This window comes from Canis lupus, chromosome 16 (genome assembly GCF_048164855.1).
Source record: "Canis lupus baileyi chromosome 16, mCanLup2.hap1, whole genome shotgun sequence".
NCBI classification, from domain to species: domain Eukaryota; kingdom Metazoa; phylum Chordata; class Mammalia; order Carnivora; family Canidae; genus Canis; species Canis lupus.
In genome coordinates this window covers 38855441-38876562 of record NC_132853.1, presented here as the reverse complement: position 1 = coordinate 38876562, position 21122 = coordinate 38855441, and the positions used below count along the sequence as shown (strand labels likewise).

Genomic DNA, 21122 nt, shown 5'->3' with positions numbered 1-21122 from the left:
GCACAGAAGTGCACATGCAGGAGTGCACGTGTGAATGCGCACATACAGGTGCACAGGCGGGTAAGGTGTCAACACACGGCCCGCCCCTCCATGCCCACCTGACCCACAGGCCAAGGCCTGTCCCGGCACGTGACCGCAGCACACACACTCCTTGGCCAGCCCATGGCCCCTGTGCTCCCACCTCCCACACACCTACGCCAGCCCACACGCCAGGTGTGCAGGTGTCCGGGGCTGAGGGCAAGTGTGCAGAGGGTCCCACCTTCGTGCTCTGCCCCCCACTCCCTCTGCTGCCTCCTGCCTCCACTGGCCCCCAGCCCTCCTGGGCAGCAGTCTCCCTGGGGGTCCCTGGAATGGGCTCTGAACAGCCCCCCAGCCTGAAAGTGGGGGCCTGGGCGGGAGAATCTCTCGGCCCATTAGCCGGGGGAGCTGACAAATCACCAGGGGCGCTGAGCCGCACACACCACTCGGCTTTAAAGAAGCGATGGGGTCGTTACCAGCCGATTATCCCAGACACACAATCACTCACAGGGCCAGTGGTGGCGGCTGCTGACGATGGAGGAAGAGAGGGTGGGGGTGGGGGGGCCCGGGGAGGGGACCGGCGGGTGGGGGTGGGGGGAGCTGGCATAATTTGGAGATCACTCATGTCGATTCTGCAAATTCAATAAAGTGCAAGGGAGAGGAGGGAGAGGGAGAGGGAGAGTGGGGGGGATAATTTGGGAAGAGAAAATTGCAGCTGTGACAAGACGTTTATCATTCGGAAGCTTTAATTCTATTGAAATGGCAGCTGCTCAGCTCGGGGGCACAGAGCAGGCGGGAAGGGGGGGAAAGGGGGAGCTGGCGGTGGGAGGGAGGGGGGTCCCCACCCTGGTCCTTCTGTGCTGAAAAGCTCTGGGAGTGGAAGGCAGCAGAAGCGACGGGAGGCGGCGGTGATGGGCCCTGAAGGGAAGGGTCCCAAGTTGTCACCCACTCTGCAGCGCAGAGCTGCCACTTCCCAGGCACCAGACCACACGTCCTCTGCCTCCGGTGGTGGGAGGTGGCAGGCCCCGCTGCAGGGGCCCCTCTGCTCCCACCTGGGGCTCCTCCAGTCCCCCCTACATCCCCTCCCCACTTCCCTCTTCTGCTGCCCTCCCCACAGAGGGCTGGGGGGGGGTCCCCGTGGTCCCCCTCCCCCACCCCCTCCCCCAAGGCTCAGGCTCCATGGCAACGGCCACGCAGACAAGGAGGCGTCTGTCAGCGTCATTTATCTCTGACATCATCAATCACCGGTCACCACGGCAACACCCATGATTCAACACAAGAGGGTCTCCCTGTCCAGCCCTCCCCTCCCTCCCTACTTCCCTCCCTCCCTCCGGCCTCAGCTGAGCCCAGACTGGAAACCCCCAGCTCCTCTGGGATCTGAGAAGTCCCAATTCTCTCTTCCAACTAGAAGCCCCTGGCTCCACCAGACAATGGCCTGTAGATCCCTGTGCCAGCCGTATGCCTCTACCAACACACACAAATACCAACCAGCACCCCCGCTGCAAGCCCTCCCCTATGATGCATAATCCGGAGGGCCTCAGGTAGGCCCTGAGCCCGCCCCAGAGCCAGCAGGGCCTGGAAGCAGACGCACATGCACACGTTGTGTGAGCACACACAGCCAGCCACGTGCAAACAGGGATGGCTGCCCACACACGGGCACACAGCTGGCGGGACGCACGGACAGACAGGTCCTCGGAGTTATATACAAACCATCCTTAACCGCAAGCCCACACACCACGCAACAGGCACGCACATTCACACACACACACACACATACACATCCACACGTTCCTACTCCCATAGTCATTAGGAGGCTCTGCCTAATGCACAGCCGGCCCCTGGCACCATGGCACTCACACTCCTTGGACATGCCCACTTCAAAGCACTTCTGCAGCCGGCAGTACTGGCAGCGGTTCCGGGTCACCTTATTGATGATACAGTTCTTGTCCCGGTGACACGTGTACACCATGTTCTTCTGGATGCTGCGGCGGAAGAAGCCCTGGGTATGGATGAAAAGGAGTCAGGTCAGCCACACCCATGGTGGGAGCAGTGCCAGCCTGCGGCCTCCAGCCTCAGGGACAGAGGGGCCAGTCCAAGGGCTGCCCCAGGTCTTTGGCCATCACCTACCTGGGCAGGAGAAGGTAATGAAAAGGTGAAGAAAACAGTCCACCTCCAAGGACACCCCCCAGAAGGATCCCAGTACCTGCCTCAACATTGCAGGTGGGCAGCGGTCTTCCCACAACCTAGACCTACAGTTCTGGCTTCCTCCCTCCTGGGGAAAAGGACCTCAGGGCCACTAGTAAGTCAGGAAAGGGGGCAGATGGGACCAGATGGGAGAGAGGCAGAGCTCTGGAACCCACAGCCCTTGGCTCAGAGCACAGGAAGAGGAGGCCATAGAGAGACACACACAGGCTGGCCGGAGAGATGAAGATGCACGCACGATCAGGAGTATGGCAGCACGACACGTGTTCACCGGCCAGGCAGATGTGCATGATCCTATCTGTGTACATGACCCGGCTGGCCAGGGGCTGCACAAAGGCTGACCAGACAAGCAGATCAGAGGCAAACTGGGAACAACCGGACAGGACAGGCAGACACAGAGTGTCCAAAGCCCTGTGCTTTGCCTTGCTCTTTGCCCCACACCTGGGGATAGCCACTCTGTGCTGAGGGGCAGCCCAGTGCCTCAAGCCTTAAAGCTGAGCAGCTTCTGCACCCCAATCCCAATACACAGGTTCGGGCACTGGGGAGACTGGGGGAAGAAGCCAGGCCGACAGCTGCTGGGACGGTGGCAGCCACGTCTGTGCTCTAGAGCCCAATGTGGGCATGGGGAAATCCGGTCAGACACCAGGGATGCCACAGCTTGGACACCTAAAGGAGAGGCCAAGGCAGGGCGCCCGCTCCTAACTGCCTCCTGCCAGGCTGCCATGGTGAGGTTCGGGCAGGGCCATTGGGGGCAGGCCTCCTGGGTCCCTAGCCAAGAGCCAGTTGGCAGCCAGCTCGCTATGACAACCTGGGCAGCAAGCAGTAGCAGGGCGGGTGTATGCCCTGCCGGCTGGAGGATGGAGATGGAGAAAGGGGTTCAGGAAGGAGGGTGAACCTCTGGTTTGGGGGTTCCTGATCATTTACAGGAGGGCTCGAATGCAGCTTTCTCTCCAAAGTTCTGTCACCTTTGGCATGGTATCAAGAGCAGCAATTTCAGAGACAGCCCCCCGACCCTGCAACAACAGCATGCTCCAGGACTAGGCAGTGGGGACACCCCATTTATCTAATCAGAACTGTCCTTCTCAGTGACCCCCTCAACTCACCTTGCAGCCCTCACAGGCGCTGACCCCATAGTGGTAGCCTGAAGATTTGTCTTGACAGACAAAGCAAGGCTTGTAGATGCGGGGGAGGGGGGGTGGCGAGGGAGGACTGGGCACTATCTCTTCGGAACTGCTGCTCTGGGTCTCAATGGCTAGAAAGAGAAGAGGGGAGAGGTGGTTAGAGACACAGGTCACCATCTCTGATACCATGCTCACTCTGCCTCAGTATCTCCCCCAGGAGCCTCTCCTAGCCTCCCCACTGCCACCAGGACTCTCACTCTGGGGCAGGGACAGTCTCAGGAAAGCTGGGACTTCTCAGCCAGGCTTGGACAATGAGCCTGCCAATGAAGCTTCTAGCGCCCCATCACTCCTGCCTACTCTCCCAGGACCCTACCTTCAAAATCAGAAATATCAGAGGATAAACTATCAGATTTGTATGTAGACAGAGCTATACCTGGGGGGTGGGGCCAGGAGTCAGCCTGGCTCTCAAGCCCTGGTCCCAGGGCAGCCTGGCCCCATCTCCCCCAAGTTAGGAAGGAGTTAAGGCCTGATGAGGAGGGAGGGAAGAGGACACAAGCTGGGGGCAGAGGAAACTGGGGTCAACAGGATATTCAAAGCGGCCACTCCCCCACCCCCCTCTGCTTCCGCTCCCTCCCCGCCCCCCCACTGCCAGTAGCCACAACCCCTCCCCCACTTAAACAATCCTCTGGCCAGGGACCCAAGGCAGGGTGTGCAAAGAAGAGTCACAAATGTTGGAGCAGAGCAGGTAGGGATTCCCTGAGATAAGCAGAGGGACCCCTGGAGACAAGGAGGAGAGTCCCTCTGGGCCCCGGAAGCCCACTGCTCTGGGTGCCCTGTCTGGGGGAAGCAGCATGACAAAGGGGGGTCTGTTCCCATCAATGCTCTGTCTGTCTGCCCTCAATACTATGTCCGGGTTACTACCCTCCTCCCCTCCAGTTATTCAGCTCCAAGAGAGGGGGGCGGGCGGGCGGGCGGGTGTGTGTGTGTGTGTGTGTGACCCAGCCAACAGGGGCAGCCCCCACTAGCCAAATCCTCCCCAGTGCCTGGCCCCCTGCCCATCACCCCAGGCAGAACAGGGCTGGGCTGGGTGGGAGCTGTCTGTGCTGGGCTGGGTGGGAGCTGTCTGGTTGGGCAGCTGGAGGTGTATCGTGCTGGATGACCGAGGCAATCCCAGATTCCCAAGGTACCACTGGGCATCCGCCAGAGCCTTTGCCAAGTCTACTTGTCCAGGGCCAAGGAGGGGCAAAGATGTCTCTCTGAGGAGGTAGATTCAGACCCCCTCCTACACCCCAGAATCCTACCTAGTCTCACCCTAAACCCCAGCACACAAGGTTATGGAATTCAGAGAGTCCCAGAGCTCTTGGTCCAAGCACCTTACAAGCCATGAATCACGTGGCCCCAAAGTCCAGGCACAGAGAAAAGCAGCAGCCGGACATTGGGGGCTGGCTGCACATGACCACCCTCCCCCTTACCTGCAGACACCCCAGGGACTGCCAGGCGCTGATGACAGGGAACCAGGCCAATGGCCTTGGCAGGGCTTTCCTGGCTCTTAGTAGGGCCTGGGCACCACTTCCCCGGTCAGCCTGGCTGACCAGCACCGCTGTGGCCCTGGGCCCCTGTCCCTGCCCAGAAGACCAGCCTACAGCAGAGGAACAGTGGATGCCCATACCCCTACCAATCCACAGCCTCTTCAATGACCTTCCCTGGCCCTCTGCTTCTTACCCCAACACTAAACTTGCCCTGGCCTGGTTTTCCCCCCACCTCCCCCTCCCTGAGGCCAGACAAGCAAATCAGACAGGCGAGAGGCCTGAGAACAGCTGCTGGGGGGGTGGGGTGGGTTGGGGGGCCTGGGTGAGGCCAGGAGGCAGAGGGGTGAGCGACAAAGGAGCCCTTTGTTGTGCTAACTTTTTCCAAGACGTAAAAGGAGTAACAATAGACAATCCAGACTGGTGGTGGTGAGGGGGTGTCAAGGACAAGGGGGTGTGGGGGGACCATGGCCTAGAATCCCAGCCAGCGTTCCAATAAGCAGAGGATGGAGGCACTGACCTCCCCCCTCTGCCCTCCCCATCCACCCTTTGCCCCAGGCCTACCCACCCAAGGCCCCACCTCTAAAATAGGCCAGGCAGGAGGGGGAGAATGGACAGACGGAGCTTTGAGGTACGCTGAGAGAGGGGAGGGCATAGGGAGACACACAGGATACTGGGAGGAGGGACAGACAGCTCTAGGGCCAGAGACTGACGAAAGGGGCAAAGACCCAGAGACATTTGGAGCTAAGGCAAAGTCCAGGGGGTGTTTATAGAACTTTGAGCGTGCTTTTGAAAATTGTTTTTTGGCAGGATTGAGGGAGATGAGCTGAGGTGGGAGCTAGTTTGGGCTGATGAGGCCTCCTTTTGGCCCACCCCGCTGAAGCTAGCTGCCTCTGAAGCTCTGGCATGCCCTGCACCCCCACCCCTGCACATCCCCACCTGTCACCCAGGTAACTGCTCCGAGGTGTCTCACTGTGCCCTTTGAACCCAGAGCCCTGGCCCAGTCCCCACCTCCCCAGGCCTCCAGCCAGCAGCCTAGGGCACTCAGCCACCCGCCCCCCAGCCTCCACAGTAGTGAGGACAGCCTTAACTCAGCACACCCAACCTCTGGGGGAAGGACTACCGGGGGGCCGGCCCCTCCCTGCTCACCTCCCTCCCAGAGAGGCCCCAGCCCACAAAGCTCTCGCTTCCTGCAGAAGGAGGAGGCTGCAGGAGCACCACACCTTCCCGGCTCCAAGTCCCAGCGCTCCACGGAGGGCTGGAGCCCAGGAAGCCAGGTGTTCCCTCCCGCCGGCGCTGCCAGGTTCCCCTCCCCAGGACGGGGACGGGGGCAGGGGACAGGGGGCAGCAGGCACATCGCTCTGGATTCCCCACGCCCCAAAGCCGTTCGCAGGCTCGCACAAGGGGCCGGTTTCCTGGAGGAGATCAGCAGGAAATAAGCCGGGCCCCTGGCCAGCGGCTCCCCTCCCAATCCAGCTGGCGCCCGCTCCTCCACAGCTCCCCTCACAGCTCCCCCAGGGGGGAGGCGGCGGAGGGGGCGCAGGACCCCCCCTCCGTACCGCCCTTCCTCCCCTCCAGGGGTGTGGGTGGGATAGTTCTGGGTGTAGCTGGCGGAAGCAGGCCCCTAGCCCAGCGCCCCCGATAAGCATCTCTCCCCCTCCCCCCAACACGGGCATCCACGTGCTTCACATTCTTGGACGTCTGGGAGCGGGTGGAGGCGAGAGCGGTGAGACTGGTGGGGGACAGACGGGGAGCCACATCCTGTGGACCCCTGGTCCTCCAGTGCCCCTAAACGGGGGCCATGAGGAGGGAGGCAAGGTCCCTGAGGCCCTGCAGGATTGAAAGGGTCTCTTCCCACCTTTGGTGCAGGTGGCAGGAGGCAGTGGAGGAGGAATGTCACCATAGGACCTCTACACACACCGTGGGGTTCCTCACAAGGCAGTGGTACACCAGACAGGGTCAAGTCACCGCCCCTCCCCCCAGCAGGCTCTGGGTCTTTCTTGTGTCTCAAAACAACTCCCACACCCACCACTCCCAGCCCACAGCTTGGGGTTGAGCCCACTGGCACCCCAGCTGACATGTCCACACACTTATACAGGGACTGTGGGAAGAGGGGAGCAAAGGCCTCTAGCTCTACCCAATCCCAGAGTATGTGGGAAACAGGCCTCCACTTCCCCTTCACTAGCCTCACCAAACCCAAGACTTGGACTCCATGCTCTGCCTCCCCCACCAGTGTGGGTCCAGGGAACCAGGAGGTGCCCCCTAGTAATAAAGGAAGAGATGGGGTTGAAGCTCAAGGTCTGATCCCAGCTTCCCAGTCCTCTGGCAAAGCGGCCAACGTGGTGGAGGGAGTGACCAGGGCAGCTCTGCCCCAATTATCCCCCTGGGGAGAAAACACCTTCCTCCACCTCTGGAGGGTGGGAAGAAGGGTCCTGGTGTCACACCTCTTACTTCTCCCCTTTGACCAAAGTCAGCCGACACTCGACACTCGCACCCTCCCAGCCCTCCCACAGTTGGAAGCCTGCAGCCTGCAGCCACCCAGCCACTTGTCCCCAGAGGCAAAGGTCAGGGGGCTGGACAATAGGAAAGGCTAGGGGTGAGGTGGTTCTGGGAAGGGCAGAGGTGCGATGTCTCTCCACTTCAGGTCTCTCTCTTCCTAGAGCCAAGGAGCTGGGGGGCTACCCTTCAACCTTCTCCAGTCTGCCAGGCCTCCAGGGACCCATTCCACCCCTCCTCCCTGGCAGCCGGTCGGGAGGGTGAGAGAAGCTCCAGGGAAGAGTGGAGCCCAGAGCAGGGAAAGGGAAGAAACCCGACCCAGGTAACAATAGCCCCCAGGCGCCGGCTCGCTCCCACCCAGGTACACTACCTCACCGCTGGGTACAAACACGCCCAGGTGTGCACCCCAGGCACTCACAGCTCCCAAGGGTGCACCGAGCCCCTCCCTTCCAGAGGGGCCCCAACCCAGATGGAGGACAGTGGGAAGGTGAGCAGGCCACCAGGACTCTAGGGTTCTCATCGGCACCCCTCTTAGGGACAAGCCTAGCCTAATGCAAGCCCCAACCCTAAATGTAAACAAGGTAACAAAAGGACACAGCTGGATTGGCAGGGGATGCATCCCTCATTTCCAGGGCAGCCCCAGACCCACAAAAACCAAACTCATCTCCCAGAGAACAAGCCAGATTCAGATTAGGAGGGAAGATTCTTCCTACCAGAGCCGCCTCTCCCCCACTCCCCACCCCCATTCCTGGGACGGAAACCTCAAAGATGCCAGCCAAGTGTCCAGGGCCAGAACGACCATCATATGGACAGGTGCCCCTCCCCAAGACGCAAGGGTTGGTTAGGATCGCAGACGGGTGTCAGATGAAGTTGCCCCTTCCTGCCACACCCCACTGCCAACACCAAAGACATGGAGCGGTCCCCTGACACCAACTCTAATGACACAAGGGCAAGGGCTGGGGGCAGCAGCTGTTGCACAAGAGGGGGGCTCTCCCCTAGGTTTTGACGGGTGGGATCTGGGAAAGAGGCCCCTCCTCCTCAGAGCAGATTAGACAGGACCTGCACCCCACCCTCCCGGGTGGGAGAAAGAACCACTCTGCTGAGAAGCTACCATGTTCCAAGAGGAAGATATAAACTGGGGGCCAAAGGGCTTCGCTTCCCCTGCCTCAACTGGCAGGACAGATGAACAAACGTTTCCTGAAGGGAGAAAGCCCCAAAGTTCCTCAGCCCTGATGTAACAGAAATAGCACCCCGGGCTTCTCGGGAGAGTCCAATCGTCCAGCAAGGGCACCCCAGCGTCGAGCCTCGGCGAGTGAGGAGTAGGGACCCGACCCCACGACGCGCCAGGCCCGCACCCCCGGGGGACGGGGAGCGCCGCCGCCCCCCCTGGCCCAGCTCCTACAACAGGAGGGGGAGGCCGGTACCTACAGTGGTTTGAGCCATTCCAAAGCGGAGTCCGGAGCGGGGTGGAGTAGGGGCCAGGGGCGGGGAGCCCCTTCTCCGGGAGCAAACAGGCCCGGTTCTGGTTATAAAAATCCACCACAAGGAAGGGACTGGGGGTGGGGGTGAGCCCCCCCACTTCCACACTCTCGTACATCCTCCCCGCGAAGACAAGAGGTCGGGGCGGGGACGTCCTGCGCGCGGCCTCCCTCACTCCGCCGGCGGCGCCATCCGCGGAGAGCAGCTGGGGGGCGAGGGCCACGTACCCGCCCCAGCCCCGGCCGCCACCGGAGCCGGGGCCGCCCGTCGCCCGGAGTCCCGCGTCTACGCGGCCGGCCGCGCCGCCGGTCCCAGGTGGAGAGCCGGGAAGTTGTGCGTGGGGGAGGGGTCCCTCGGCTCCCCCCGCCGGGAACGCCCGGCCGCGGCCCGGGAACTCAGCGGCCCCACCTCGAGGGGGGCCCCGTCGCGAGTCGCATGCTGTCCGAGGCCGAGTCCCGCGGGCCCCAAGCGCGCCGGCCGGGGGCGGGATCGGCGCGGGCCGCGGCGGGCGGGGAGGTGGGGGGGCGCCGGGCGCTTCCTCCTCCCCGCCGGGGCTCCCGGGCTTCTCCGGGGCGAGGATTCCGGGTGGAGGTGGGGCCCCCGCGGGCTCCGCCTCCGCCTCCGCCAGGCCCGGGGCGGCCCGCCGACGCAGGAGCTCCGAGGTGCGGGCCGCGGCCCCCGCCCCCGCCCCGCCCCGCCCGGCGGCCCCGCCCCCGTCCCTCCGCCCGTCCCGTCCAGGCGCCGCCCCTGGCTTAACCCTTGCCCGGCGGGTCCGGCTGCCGCGGGCCAAACGCAGGGAGCCGACAGCGAGAGGAGGGCTGTGGCGGGCGAGCGGGGAGCCCGGGGAGGGGGAGGAGACAAGGGGGGACGCACGGCGGGGAGGCCCCGGAGGCGGCGGCGGAGGACGGGCGGACGCCGGGGGCGCGCAGCGGCGGGGGCTGCTCGCGGAGGCGGCTGCTCGCGGAGGCGGGGGCGGAAGGGGGCGGGCGTCTCCCGCGTCCCGGTGCCGGCCCCCAGCGTCCCCCGTGGTTTGGTCAGTCCCCGGCCCGGCGCCGGGGGAGGCGAGGGGACGGGGCGGGGAGCAGGGGGTGGTCCCGGTGTCCTCCCCCAACACACCCCCCACCCGGCCCGGGCCTCATTTGCCTAATGCCATGCGGCTGAACTCTCGCTGAACTCGCCCGGCGGCGCCTCACCTCCGGGTGACCCACCCACCGCTGCCCGTGACATCACCCGCTCGCCAGCCCGCCCGCGGGGCTCGCCCTCCGGCCCCCGGCCCGCCCGCGCCGGGCGACAGCCCCGGGAGACAGCCCCGGGAGACGCGGAGGGCGGCGGCGGGAGGCGGAGGGCGGCCGCGCGCCTGGCCGGGCGTTCGCGCCACGAACGCGGCGCGCCAGGTGTCCCGGGTGTGACATTGTGCGGCTCGGGCGCCGAGTCGGGTGAGACGCCGGCTTGTGTCATTGTCTGTGACATCATGTGTGACTCCGGCGCCCGCCCGCCCGCCCGCCCGCCGGAACCCGACGCGCAGCGCGGAGGCTGGGGCACCAGCGCGTGCCGAGGGGGCTCTCCTCCCCGAGCTCCGCGCGCTTCCGGCGAGCAGAGCCCCGCCCAGGGGTCTCCCAGCGGCTGAACCGGCCCGGGCCCCCAGCGCGCGGTCCAGCCACGAAGGGCTGAGAGGAGGGGCTGGGGCCTTCCAGCTGACCACTTCCTCCCGGAAGCCCTCGGGATGCCTGTTTCGGTGGAAGAAAGGCCCAAGAAGGCGGGGATGTCCCTCTAGGGACAGGGTAACAGGGTATCCCGTGACTCCCACTGACCCTGCAGCAGAACTCCCTCCCTCTAAAAGGAGAGAGGAATTGACAGGCTTCCCAAGGACATCCGTCCCTCTAGAAGCCAGGTTCTTAACCTACGTTGTCACTGACTCCTCAAGCAGCTTCCAAGAAATAAGTGGGCATTATTCCTATTTTACATGTACAGAAACTGAGGTCTCAGCAAAGCTAGCTGGGTTGTCCAAGTTCACAGTGCTAATAAAGGGCAAGTGAGTATTTGAACTTTCTGCTGCCAAAGCCCGTATTTCCACCCTGCCAGGCTGATTCAAGAAAAAGTATTTTCTGAGCACCTCCTATGTGGATACTGTGGTAAGCCTGTTCTTGCAGACCTTATGGGGCAACGGCCATTAAGCAAACAATCGCTAGTTCGTATATGTATATATACACACATATATATGTAATTGCAAACTGAGGTAATTGGTATTATGAAACAAGTATAGTATGCTTTGAAGAATTAACACAGGTACCTAATTTACGTTGAAGAGTCAGGGAGGACCTCAAGGCAGAGACCTAAAGAAAGTTTAGAAGTTAGGCAAAGAGTAGGAAAGAATGTGGTCCCAGTAAAGGAAAGAGCCTGTGCAAAGGTCCTGGGGTTAGGGACTTGGGGGGGGTATGCTTTGTTCACGGCCCTGATAGAAGACTAGGAAGACAGACACAAGACCAGGCTGGAGAGGTGGGCTGGGGCAGATCAGGTGGGCTTGTTGGCCTCAATATGACTTTTTTTTTAAGAGAAGGTGTTTTTTTTTTAATTATTTATTTATTCATGAGAGACACACACACAGAATGAGGCAGAAACACAGGCAGAGGGAGAAGCAGGCTCCATGCAGGGAGCCCGACATAGGACTCGATCCCGGGTCTCCAGGATCAGGCCCTGGGGTGAAGGCAGCACTAAACCGCTGAGCTACCCAGGCTGCCCTGAATTTTATCCTAAATGCAAGAAGAAAGCTTCAGATTTACAGTGGTATAAGATCCTTCAAGCAGCTGTATGAAGAATGGATTGTAGGAGGGCAAGACAGACCAGTTAGTAGTTGCCACAACAGTCCAGGCAGCACAAACAGAGCAGGAGGAGGTAACAAAGAGGACTCTGGTGTGTGGCTTGTGCAACAGCGAAGTTCCCAAGACTGCAAGTACAGACGTCTACTGGCCTGGTGGACAGGTGGCTGTGGGGTGCCAAAGTGAGGTCCCACCTAAGTGAAGTCTGGGCTGCAGATGGAGTGCTGAGGTCTGGGGCACATATGCAAGCCTTGGGCAGTGGATGAGTGCCGGGCAAGAGGGCAGACTGCTTCCACAGGCCTTGGTCTCTTTCCTCCCAAATGACATAGCTCCTGGGCACCAGCTATGTGCTAGGCTCTGTGGTCACTGCTGTGAGGTACTAAGGGATCTGAAACTGTCCCTGCCATCAAAGACCTGGTAACTGGGGGAAAGATCTCCCAAATGATTATAGCTCACGCAGGAATGGGGGGTGGGGTGAGAGAAGTCATTTCATGATAGAGAGATGAGTGTTGGGAGAAAAAAAGATAAGGACCCACAGGCATTTAAAGGTGTGAGAGTATCATGAGGAAGGGGGAACATCTGTGAAAATTTCTGGAAAGAGATAGTGTTCAGGATGTTCCTTAAAGGATGGAGAGGATTTCTGGAGCTGGAGAAAGAGAGAGGTCCAGGGGGAGATACCTGTTGTCTGGGGGCAACAGCAAGGTCATGGGGCAGGTCAGAGAAGCACACAGTGTCCTGGGCAGAAGACAGGGAAAGGAAGGGACAGCTGCCTGCAGGCCTGAGACCCATCGTCCTCTGCTGCTCCTTTGTCACAGTCCCCATAGTTCCTCCAGGGCTGAGTGCTTAGCAGGCCCTCAGCAGGTGTGGGCTGAACTGAAATGGCCCCACCTGTGCCAGGCCCCTTCCTGTCCCCAACCCCATCTGGAGGGGATAACAAACCAGAAACCATGCGGCCTGGAGCCAGACAGACATTGGGTTCCAGTACAGGGTGGCTAGCCCCCAAGACACTGCCGAGCTCCATCCGCCTCGTCATTGCTACTCTTGCAGGGTACTTGAAGCTCACCCAGGCTCTCATCAGCCAGCAGGTCACCGTGGCCTCAGAGCAACTCATCCAGCCAGGAACGCATTAAGAGTCTTGCTTTAAAGAGGAGGCTACAGACTCAGAGGACGGGTGACCTGCCCAAGGCCACACGGGAACAGCTGTCCTTTTTAAGCCTTCTGCCCATGGGGCCTTGGTCTGTGGGCTGCTTGAGGTTCCCGGCAACCCAGAAATCCAAATGGGGTGGGGAGGGCCTCTATATCTGATTCAGCAGACAGAGGCTGATCTAGCTGGTCCCGCCTGGGAGACCCAGCTCCATTGGCTGTGCCTGACTCCATGGAGGAGGAGGGGGAAGAAGGTAGTGTGGGCACCGCCCCAGAGTGATCTGGAGAAGGGAAACACTTCCTCTTTCCATAGATGCTACTACCCCCATGGGCAGGCATGGCCTGCACTGGTACATCCCCATGGGCACGTGGCCCACAGCAGGAGGTGGACCTGATGTCTCAGGTCCAAGAGGACAGGCTTCCTTCCCAGAGTCCTGCCAGAGGGAACCCTTGCATTATCAGTGCTACATATAAAAGGTGAGGAGCCCCATTCCCATTCAAAATCCCATTCAAGAGTCTTTCGGCTGACTCTGCATCCTTGACCCCAAGAAAGGCATTGCTGGCAATACCCTCTCTCCCTGAGCTGTCCCTCTTTCCGTCCAAGGAAAGAGTGGAGAGAAGGGAGGGACGGAAGACAGAGTCTAAGGGAAGGGAGGGGCAGAGGAGAGGAAGAGGGGGCACACCCCCGCTTGTCTCCCCAGTTTCCGCACTGCAAGTATCTGGGCAGAAAAGGGTCTCCTCTACTGATTGCTTCCAACTTCCCTGCCCCCACCCCACAAATTGAAACAAAATAATAACTGGCTTTTACACTCTGTTCCTACAGTGTCAGGGGGAGGGCGCCTCCTGAGCTCTGCAAACTCCCAGGGGCTGAAGCGGGCTGATTCGGGGGGTGGAGATGGGTGTGAACAGATTGTATCTGCAATTTCCAGGACAGGATGGAGCTCTGGCCCAGGCCTCTTAGCCTCTTTTCCCTCCAGCCTTCAGAATCCAAAACACAGAAGAGGGGGCGTGGCTTGGCTGCCTTCCCGACGCCCCCTACCGGGGGAAGGCAGGAGGTCCTCCGGCAGGAGTGGGCCTCAGCCACGCGGGAGGGGGGCTCGACATTGGCACAGTCCCTCCCCAAGGGTGCCCCCACTCAGGAGTGCCCCTCACAATACCCTCCTGCAGCTGCTATCTGGATAGTGGACAACGGGTTGGCTTTACCACTCACTTAACCCGGTCATTTCGCCTCCACCCTCATGCCACTTCCTCATGTGCAAATGGGGATAAAGACCCTCTCCCAGCATCACAGGGATTAAGGTTTGTAAAACAGAGAGAAAGTCGGGGCACACAGTAGGTGCTCCACAGATGTTAGCATCCCGTCCTCATTCTCACCAACCCCTACCTAGAAGGGGCCTGGGTCCCTCTTCGCTGTGGTAACGGACAGCACAGAATGAGACAGGAATGATGCAACAAGCAAAGGGTAGAGCTGAGGGCATTACGTTGGCGATATTGCCTAATCTCAGCCTCTGCAGGAGGTTCTGGTCATATCCTTATTTTACAGACTAGGAAATGCACTCAGAGAGGTGATCCTCTGTAGTAGTGGCAAAGCCGGAACCCCAGCTACACCTGCCTGGAATTCCTGGAGTAAAGCAACCAAAAAGGCAGGCCGGTTTCCTCTTCAGCGCAGCCTGGCAGTAAGAATGAGAGACCCTGGCCTCCCCAAACACAGCACAATCCACACACCTCTCCCCTTTAAAGACTCTCTCTGCCCTAAGTCACAGCCCCCACCAGCACACAAACAGACACCCCCTCCCTGGCTCTGGATTTGATTCTCCCAAAACACACTCGACCCTCTGACCTCCTCACCCCCAACATACAAACCATTAACCCCCTTCCCAACACACACTCAGCCTTGACCCCCCCCCCCCAAACACTCCTAAAACACACACAACCCTGACCCTCCTCACAATGCACACAGAATCCCAACCCTTCATAGTAAATAGCAGTCCTCAGATATCAAGCCCCAGGGGCTCTAAGGAGGTGGGCAGGGAATCCTGTACTATCTCTCTGGGCCTCCCGTTCTGGCTCCCTGACCCGAGGAAGACTAACACCCACCCCTACCCACAGTGACCTGGACCTGTCACTCCACAGACTACTGCATCTCTGAAGGGGACACCCAAGACATCCAAGGGCCAGCCTCCTCCTCATGTGGGAAGAGGGATGGGAAAGGGAGGGGGGATTATCCAAACACCTTTATTGGTAGAAAGTGGGAGGAAGGATCCTCATCTGTGAGGTTTCCTATGAAAAGGGTGACCGTTGCACCCTGCAGGAATGGGGGCCGCCAAGGTCTACCTCTCCTAGTAGCTGCCTGACCCTGGGCACCAGCCCCAAGGGGAGAGCAGGGAAATGAAGCTGCCTCCATTTCCAACACATGGGAATTTTGATCTGTCATGCTTCGCTATCCAGGACTGAGGAGCTTGGGTCACCAGGCCACCCGGCCCTGCACCAGAAGGAGAGAGATGCCTGGCTCCCTGAGGCCCGTGGCTACACCTCTGGTCACAGAAGAGAAGGTCAGGGAGAAGCTCAGAAGCTAGGGGCCTGGGGAGGAAGAGAAGTTGTTTACTAGGAAGAGGGGAGGGCAGGGAAACCCACACACTCACAGGGGGCGGGAGCAGGAAAGGGGCATTGCCTAACCTGGGTGGGGAAAGCCAGAGAAGGCTCCACTTGCCTGAAATGTGGGCACCCCACCCTGAGGGGAGAAGGTTACCAGGGTGGGAAGTGGGGGACCCGGAAACCCTCCCCACCTCTAAGAAAGAGGAAGAAGCTTGCAACACTGAGAGGAGGGCATGGCATTTGCTCGCCTGACACAGAGTAGGCAAGAACCCAGGCCAGGCCCCAGGCCCTTCCAACTCTGAGCAGTGTCTGGGGCTCTGTTCCCATCACCGGAGGAAGGACAAGTTATCCCCAGGTACCAGGTTCTGAGCCTCTGTCTTCTCCCTCCCTAAAAATCCCACCCTGGCAGGAAGTAGATGCTCCAGTTTCACCCCAGCCAAGAATACAAAGTCCAGTCCCTGTAGACACAAGGAACCACAGACATGCGCACCCAAACCCCCGCAACCTCTGAACCCAGAGACTGGCCTCCTTATTCGCCTAGCACAGACTGGAAGACTAGACCAAATCAGAGTTCCCTGACTCCCAGCTCACGGTGCCACCCGCCACTGCTGTGCAAGGATGGAAGAGAGGAAGGAAACAGAAGATGGAGTGTGAATGGCCTGGCATGGAAACATGCAGTACCTGCCTGCCCCCTCGTCCCAGGCCACGAGGCGGGGGAGCCTCTGGGAGCACAGATGGGAGGCCCCTGCTCCAGCAGCCGGTGGGGCCTGGGAGGGAGGGGCTGTGGCGGAGCCAGAGGAGGAGGTCCAGGAAGCGGTGGTGGCGGTGGGCAGACGGCCAGTGCGGGCAGCGAGGCGCCCAGCCAGGGCCTGCCCCAGGGACAAAGAGACTCCCTGGCTCCGGGGAGAGAGCGCTGCCCCCACACTGAGAAGGGGACACTGACCCAGCCCAGCCAGGCACACAGGGCAGTGGTGCCAGGCGGCTTGCCAGTGGCCATGGGAGGGGCAGTGGGTGCCCGGGGCAGGGTGTTCAGTCCCTGCCCGCCAGGAGAGGTGGGACACGTTTCCCAGGTCAGCAGCTGACCAGCTAGCCGGCTGTCCGTGGCCATTCTGCTGCTTCCAACCCCTCCCGCCCCAGGCCAGGCCCCAGCTCCCTCCTCCCCCTCCCCACCAGCCCTGGCCTGGTGCCCAGCTGGGCCCTGGGGGCCAGAGTTACTGTAAGCGGCCTGGCAGGCCCGAGGCCTGGACTCTGCCAGCTGGCCATAGCTGCTGCCACCTCCCACTACCTGGCTCAGCCAGCCGGGGAAGGGTACTGAGACCCCTGTCCAGCCAACAGGCGACCCCCATGGCAGAGGGTGGAGTCACAGAGAAAACACAGGCCCTGCCAAGAGCATGCATGTGTGCACAGCCAGAGTCCAGGCTGAGCGCCACCTCCTGGGACACTGGCCCCAGCCACCAGGCAACCGTGGGCGGAGCTGGCCGGCAGAGGGGGGGTCCAGCCGCCCTGGCAGTCTGCTCCTTCAAGCCTTTTCCCTCAGAGGCACTGGCTGGGGTGGGGCGGAGGTGGGGTGCCACTCTCACTGGAGTTGCCATTTCCACCAAATGTCGAGAGGTTTGTTTACCCGCCTCCAGCCTCTGTGTCCAGTCCCTGGAGCTATTTATAAGGCCCTCAACGGCACAGCACAGGAGAGGGCGCCAGGAGCCCTGAGGAACAGCACTGTTGCATCTCTCTCTCTCTCTCTGCTGCCCCCCCCCCACATCAAACATGACCCCTGTGATCAGCCTACAAGCCTTTCATCCTTGGGTACTGCCCCCATCCCCAAATGATGGTTCCCCCCCATCTAGAGTAGATGTGGCCTGCAGAGGAACAGATGTGCCCAGAGGCCTGCCACCCCTCCACGCAGTCCCCTCCCCCCGAGCCTCCTGCCACCCCACTTACTGGCTGGGGATGGTGTGCTATAGCCGCTGACTGGGAGCTGGTGCTGGAGAGTGGTCAGCGCGCCTGGCGGTGAGAGTCCACCCAGCATAGGTGGGAAGAAGAAGGCGTAGGGGGGCACCGGGTAGCCATTGAGGTGCCCTCCCCCAGGTGTCGGGCAGGAGCTGCTGTTGCTGGCCATGCCAAGCAGCCACAGTCAGAAGGGCAGGCAGACAGTCTAGCAGAGGAGGCTCTGGCGGGCTTCAGGCCGCCCCTCCTCGGGGCATGGGGCCTGGGCCCAGAGGGGGGTTGGGGTGGTCAGCCCACCCCCCCTTCTGTCCCGCCGCTGTCGTCCAAGGCCAGCAGGCTAATCTCAGCCTCCTGGATCCCCCACTCTAGCTGGGGGCTGGGTATGGGGGGATGTCCCAAGAGCTGGTCCTTTGGTCAAGCAGTTCCGTGAGGCTGGCACTTTTCTGGGAAGGTCCAGAGCTGGCCTTCAGGACACCGAAGTCGATGCCTCTCCTAGATGGGCCCTGGCTAGGCAGCTGGGGGGGCCATGTCCTGGGGCACTGCAGAAAAAGGAAAGACAGGTGAGTGGGCACTGAGGAGCAGGGACACGGGCATTCCCCGTGGAGCTCCCCGACCTGGGCGGCCGGAGATTTTCCCGTGGCACCCGGCTGAGTAGACAGCTGGCACCACGCCTGGCTGGCAGAGACAGCCCGGGAGCAGGGCCCAGACACTGCTGGGGATGGCAGGCTAGCACAGCCAGGCTGGGGAGACGAGGACAGGGCCCAGAGCCACAAAGGGCCTCTCACCCACAGTCCTGAGGGGAAAGGTCAGGGTCTGCCACCCCAGAGGATCCTTGTAGCAGAGGCAGGCAGCTGGGCCTCCCCCCCTCAGCGTGGGTTACCTGAGGTCAAGATGCAAAGAACCCGTGTGCTTGAGGGGAGGGGAGGAGGAAAAGCCGCTTCCCTAAAGCATTGGCACTTCTCAGAAAAATGACTCCTGGGCCAGCGGGACCTCTTACACCACTTCCCCCCAAAATCCAAGCCCCAGCACCCCAGATGGGTCTGTCCCACAGGCCCAGGGAGGAGGCCCACTGCCATACACACAAATGGGGAAATGGGAACCCAGGACTCCTGGGTGTCACCTCTGATGCTTACCAGCATGATGGGCCACCGGTGGGCAGTGCATCAGAAGGGCAGGGACTGCCCAGGGTGGAAGCCCCTACCCCCCAGAGAAGGAAGGGGTAGGGGGGACTAGCGAACTCAAAGTTCACCTACACGCTCTGTGTGCGGAAGCCACATCCCCGGATGGGGTGGGAGGTGGGCACAAGATGAAGGACCGGGTACCCCCGGCCCCGACAGCCTGGACACAGATCCATACCCTGTTTGAACAGCTGAGACCAGAGGACATCACATGCTAACACCACGGAGCAGAGAGAGAAAGAGCTGAACCCCAAGATGCCATGACACAGACAGAGAGGCAGCAAGCAGAGCATAGAGAGATGGAAAAAGAAAAGCATCCATAAGAAGATGCTTCAAATCAAATCCACTTGGGGTATAGGATATACACAAATACATGTGCATGGATATATTTATTTATACACGAATACCTATACATGTATACATGACATATATATGACATTATATATATGAGAAAAAAAAAGAGAGAGAGCGAGAGAGAGAAAGACAAAAACATAGCCATTTAAAACCACAATGAGGGCAGCCGGGTGGCTCAGCGGTTTAGCACCGCCTTCAGCCCATGGCCTGATCCTGGAGACCCGGGATCGTCCCATGTCTGGCTCCCTGCATGGAGCAGGCTTCTCCCTCTGCTTGTGTGTCTCTGCCTCTCTCTCTCTGTCTCTCATGAATAAATAAATAAAATCTTTAAAAAAAAAAAAAAGACTAGTAAGTGTTGGCGAGGATGTGGAGAAACTGGAACCCTCATCCATGGCTGGAGGGAATAATAAAATAGGAGATTGCTTTCTTTCTTTTTAAAGATTTTACTTATCTATTTATGATAGAGAGAGAGAGAGAGAGAGAGGCAGAGACACAGGCAGAGGGAGAAGCAGGCTTCATGCCAGGAGCCCGACATGGGACTCGATCCTAGAACTCCAGGATCACGCCCTGGGCCAAAGGCAGGCGCTGAACCACTGAGCCACCCAGGGATCCCCAGGAGATTGCTTTAGAAAACGGTGTGGCAGTTCCTAAAATGTTAAACAGTTATATTATGACCCAGCCATTCCCTTCCTAGGTATCTATTCGAGAGATAGGAAAACCTAAGTTCACACGAAAACTTGTACATGGATGTCCATACCAGTAGTACTCATAATGGCCAAAGAGTAGAACCAACCCAAATGTCCATCAAGTAATGGACACATGTGGCATCAATGGCACAAAATGTTGTGCCCCCATATGGAAACTTATTCTGTCATAGAAAGGAATGACGTACTGATACAACATGGACACACCTCAAAAACCTTACACTAGTTCTAGAAGGCCATATACTGACGAGTCCATTTATCTGAAATGTCCACAGAGCAGACCTCTATAGACAGAAAGTAGGCTGCAGTTACCAGGGGCTAGGATATGGGTCTAAGGGAAATGGGAGGTGACTGCTGATAGCTATGAGGGCGCTTTTTGGAGTGATGACAATTTTCTAAAATTGATTGTGGTGACAGTTGTGCAATCTGTGAGTATACAAAAACCACTGAATTGTACACTTTAATAGGTGAATTTTATGGCATATGAATTACATCTCAATAGAGCTGTTAAGAAAGAAGGGAATGCCTGGCTGGCTCAGTCGGTAGAGCATGCAACTCTTGGTGTTGGGGCCGTAAGTTTGAGTCTCATGTTGGGGGTAGGGTTTACTTAAAAATAAAAAATATTTTTAAAAAAAGAAGAAGAAAGGAAGGGAAAAAAGAGAAGAGAGGAAAAAATGAAAGAAACAGGGCCCCAGAGACCCAAACTAAGGACTGCCTCTGTGCCCAACCCCTCATCCTCCACCCCCACCCCCACCCCTCAGCCCAAGCTCAGGCCATCCCAGGTTCTAAGCACCAGGCTCCAAGCTCAGACCTGGAGTCCAGAGGACATGCACACGGCCAGCGTTTGGCCACGCACCATGCCTGGGATGGAGGAGTTCCTGCCAAGGCCACTGTGGACAAGGCCAGACTTCTGGGCCCAGCTGGCCCAGGCTGAGGGAGGGGGAGGCAGGGACAGGTACTTGCTAGGGAGGGGGCAGCTCCCTCAGGAGTGAAATCTGGACCTTGTTAATGACCATGATTTTTACTGGTACTAATTATGACAACCATAAGGCCTCTCTCCTTACTCCTGGATGAGGTGCCCCCTTCCCTCCCCCAGGCCCCTGCCTGATTCCCTCCCAGGCTGAGAAGGCTGACGTCAGAGGAACAGGGGCCCCACCCATCGGGCCAGCTGCCACTCCAGCCCCCCCACACCCCTGTGGGGCCCCACACAACGGGAACTCTCAAGCTGAGGGAGCCAGGCAAGGGAAGGAGGGGTTGGCTGAGCCTCATCAGCGTTGACAGTCAATCTCTCTCTCTCTCTCTCTCTCTCTCTCTCTCTCTCTCCTCTCTCGCAGAAACTCACTCACGCAGGCCTATGGAAAGCATGTCTGGGTGGGCAAGAGCATGCTTGCACGCCCTAGCCTGTGTGTGTGCGGGCACGCACGTGAGGGAACCCAGAGATATCATCTCTCCACACCTGGGCCTCACCACACAATGAACACGGTTCGGGGCTTGAGTGCACGGAGCCAGGACACAGCTCCCGGCAGACACACAAGTACAGCCCCAC

General features: G+C 59.7%; 1 protein-coding gene and 1 long non-coding RNA gene across 10 annotated transcripts in view; one reads left to right on the top strand and one right to left on the bottom strand.

The window, feature by feature from the left end:
* RARA (retinoic acid receptor alpha) overlaps window positions 1–21122 on the bottom strand; it is a 44416-nt gene that overhangs the window by 5397 nt on the left and 17897 nt on the right. For 2 of the 5 annotated variants that reach the window (XM_072780460.1, XM_072780459.1), the window contains exons 2-4: window positions 17335–17879; window positions 3324–3472; window positions 1876–2017 (exon numbers count right to left, since the gene is read on the bottom strand). In XM_072780460.1, the coding sequence (XP_072636561.1) occupies window positions 1876–2017; window positions 3324–3472; window positions 17335–17512 (469 nt within the window). In that variant the 5' untranslated portion in view covers window positions 17513–17879. Of the gene's footprint in view, window positions 1–1875; window positions 2018–3323; window positions 3473–8787; window positions 9046–10035; window positions 10156–17334; window positions 17880–21122 lie in introns of those variants that run through there. The other 3 variants (XM_072780462.1, XM_072780461.1, XM_072780463.1) reach the window with 3 other exon arrangements.
* On the top strand, window positions 1284–18812 carry LOC140606696 (uncharacterized). Of its 5 annotated transcripts, none has more exons than XR_012008997.1 (6): window positions 1284–2945; window positions 7528–7685; window positions 13115–13278; window positions 14345–14477; window positions 15250–15353; window positions 15806–18812. It is a non-coding gene; the product is annotated as an uncharacterized lncRNA (long non-coding RNA). The 5 variants fall into 5 exon arrangements; XR_012009000.1 differs by lacking the exon at window positions 13115–13278 and adding an exon at window positions 14911–14991 and having other exon boundaries at window positions 1285–2945; XR_012008998.1 differs by lacking the exon at window positions 7528–7685 and having other exon boundaries at window positions 1285–2945.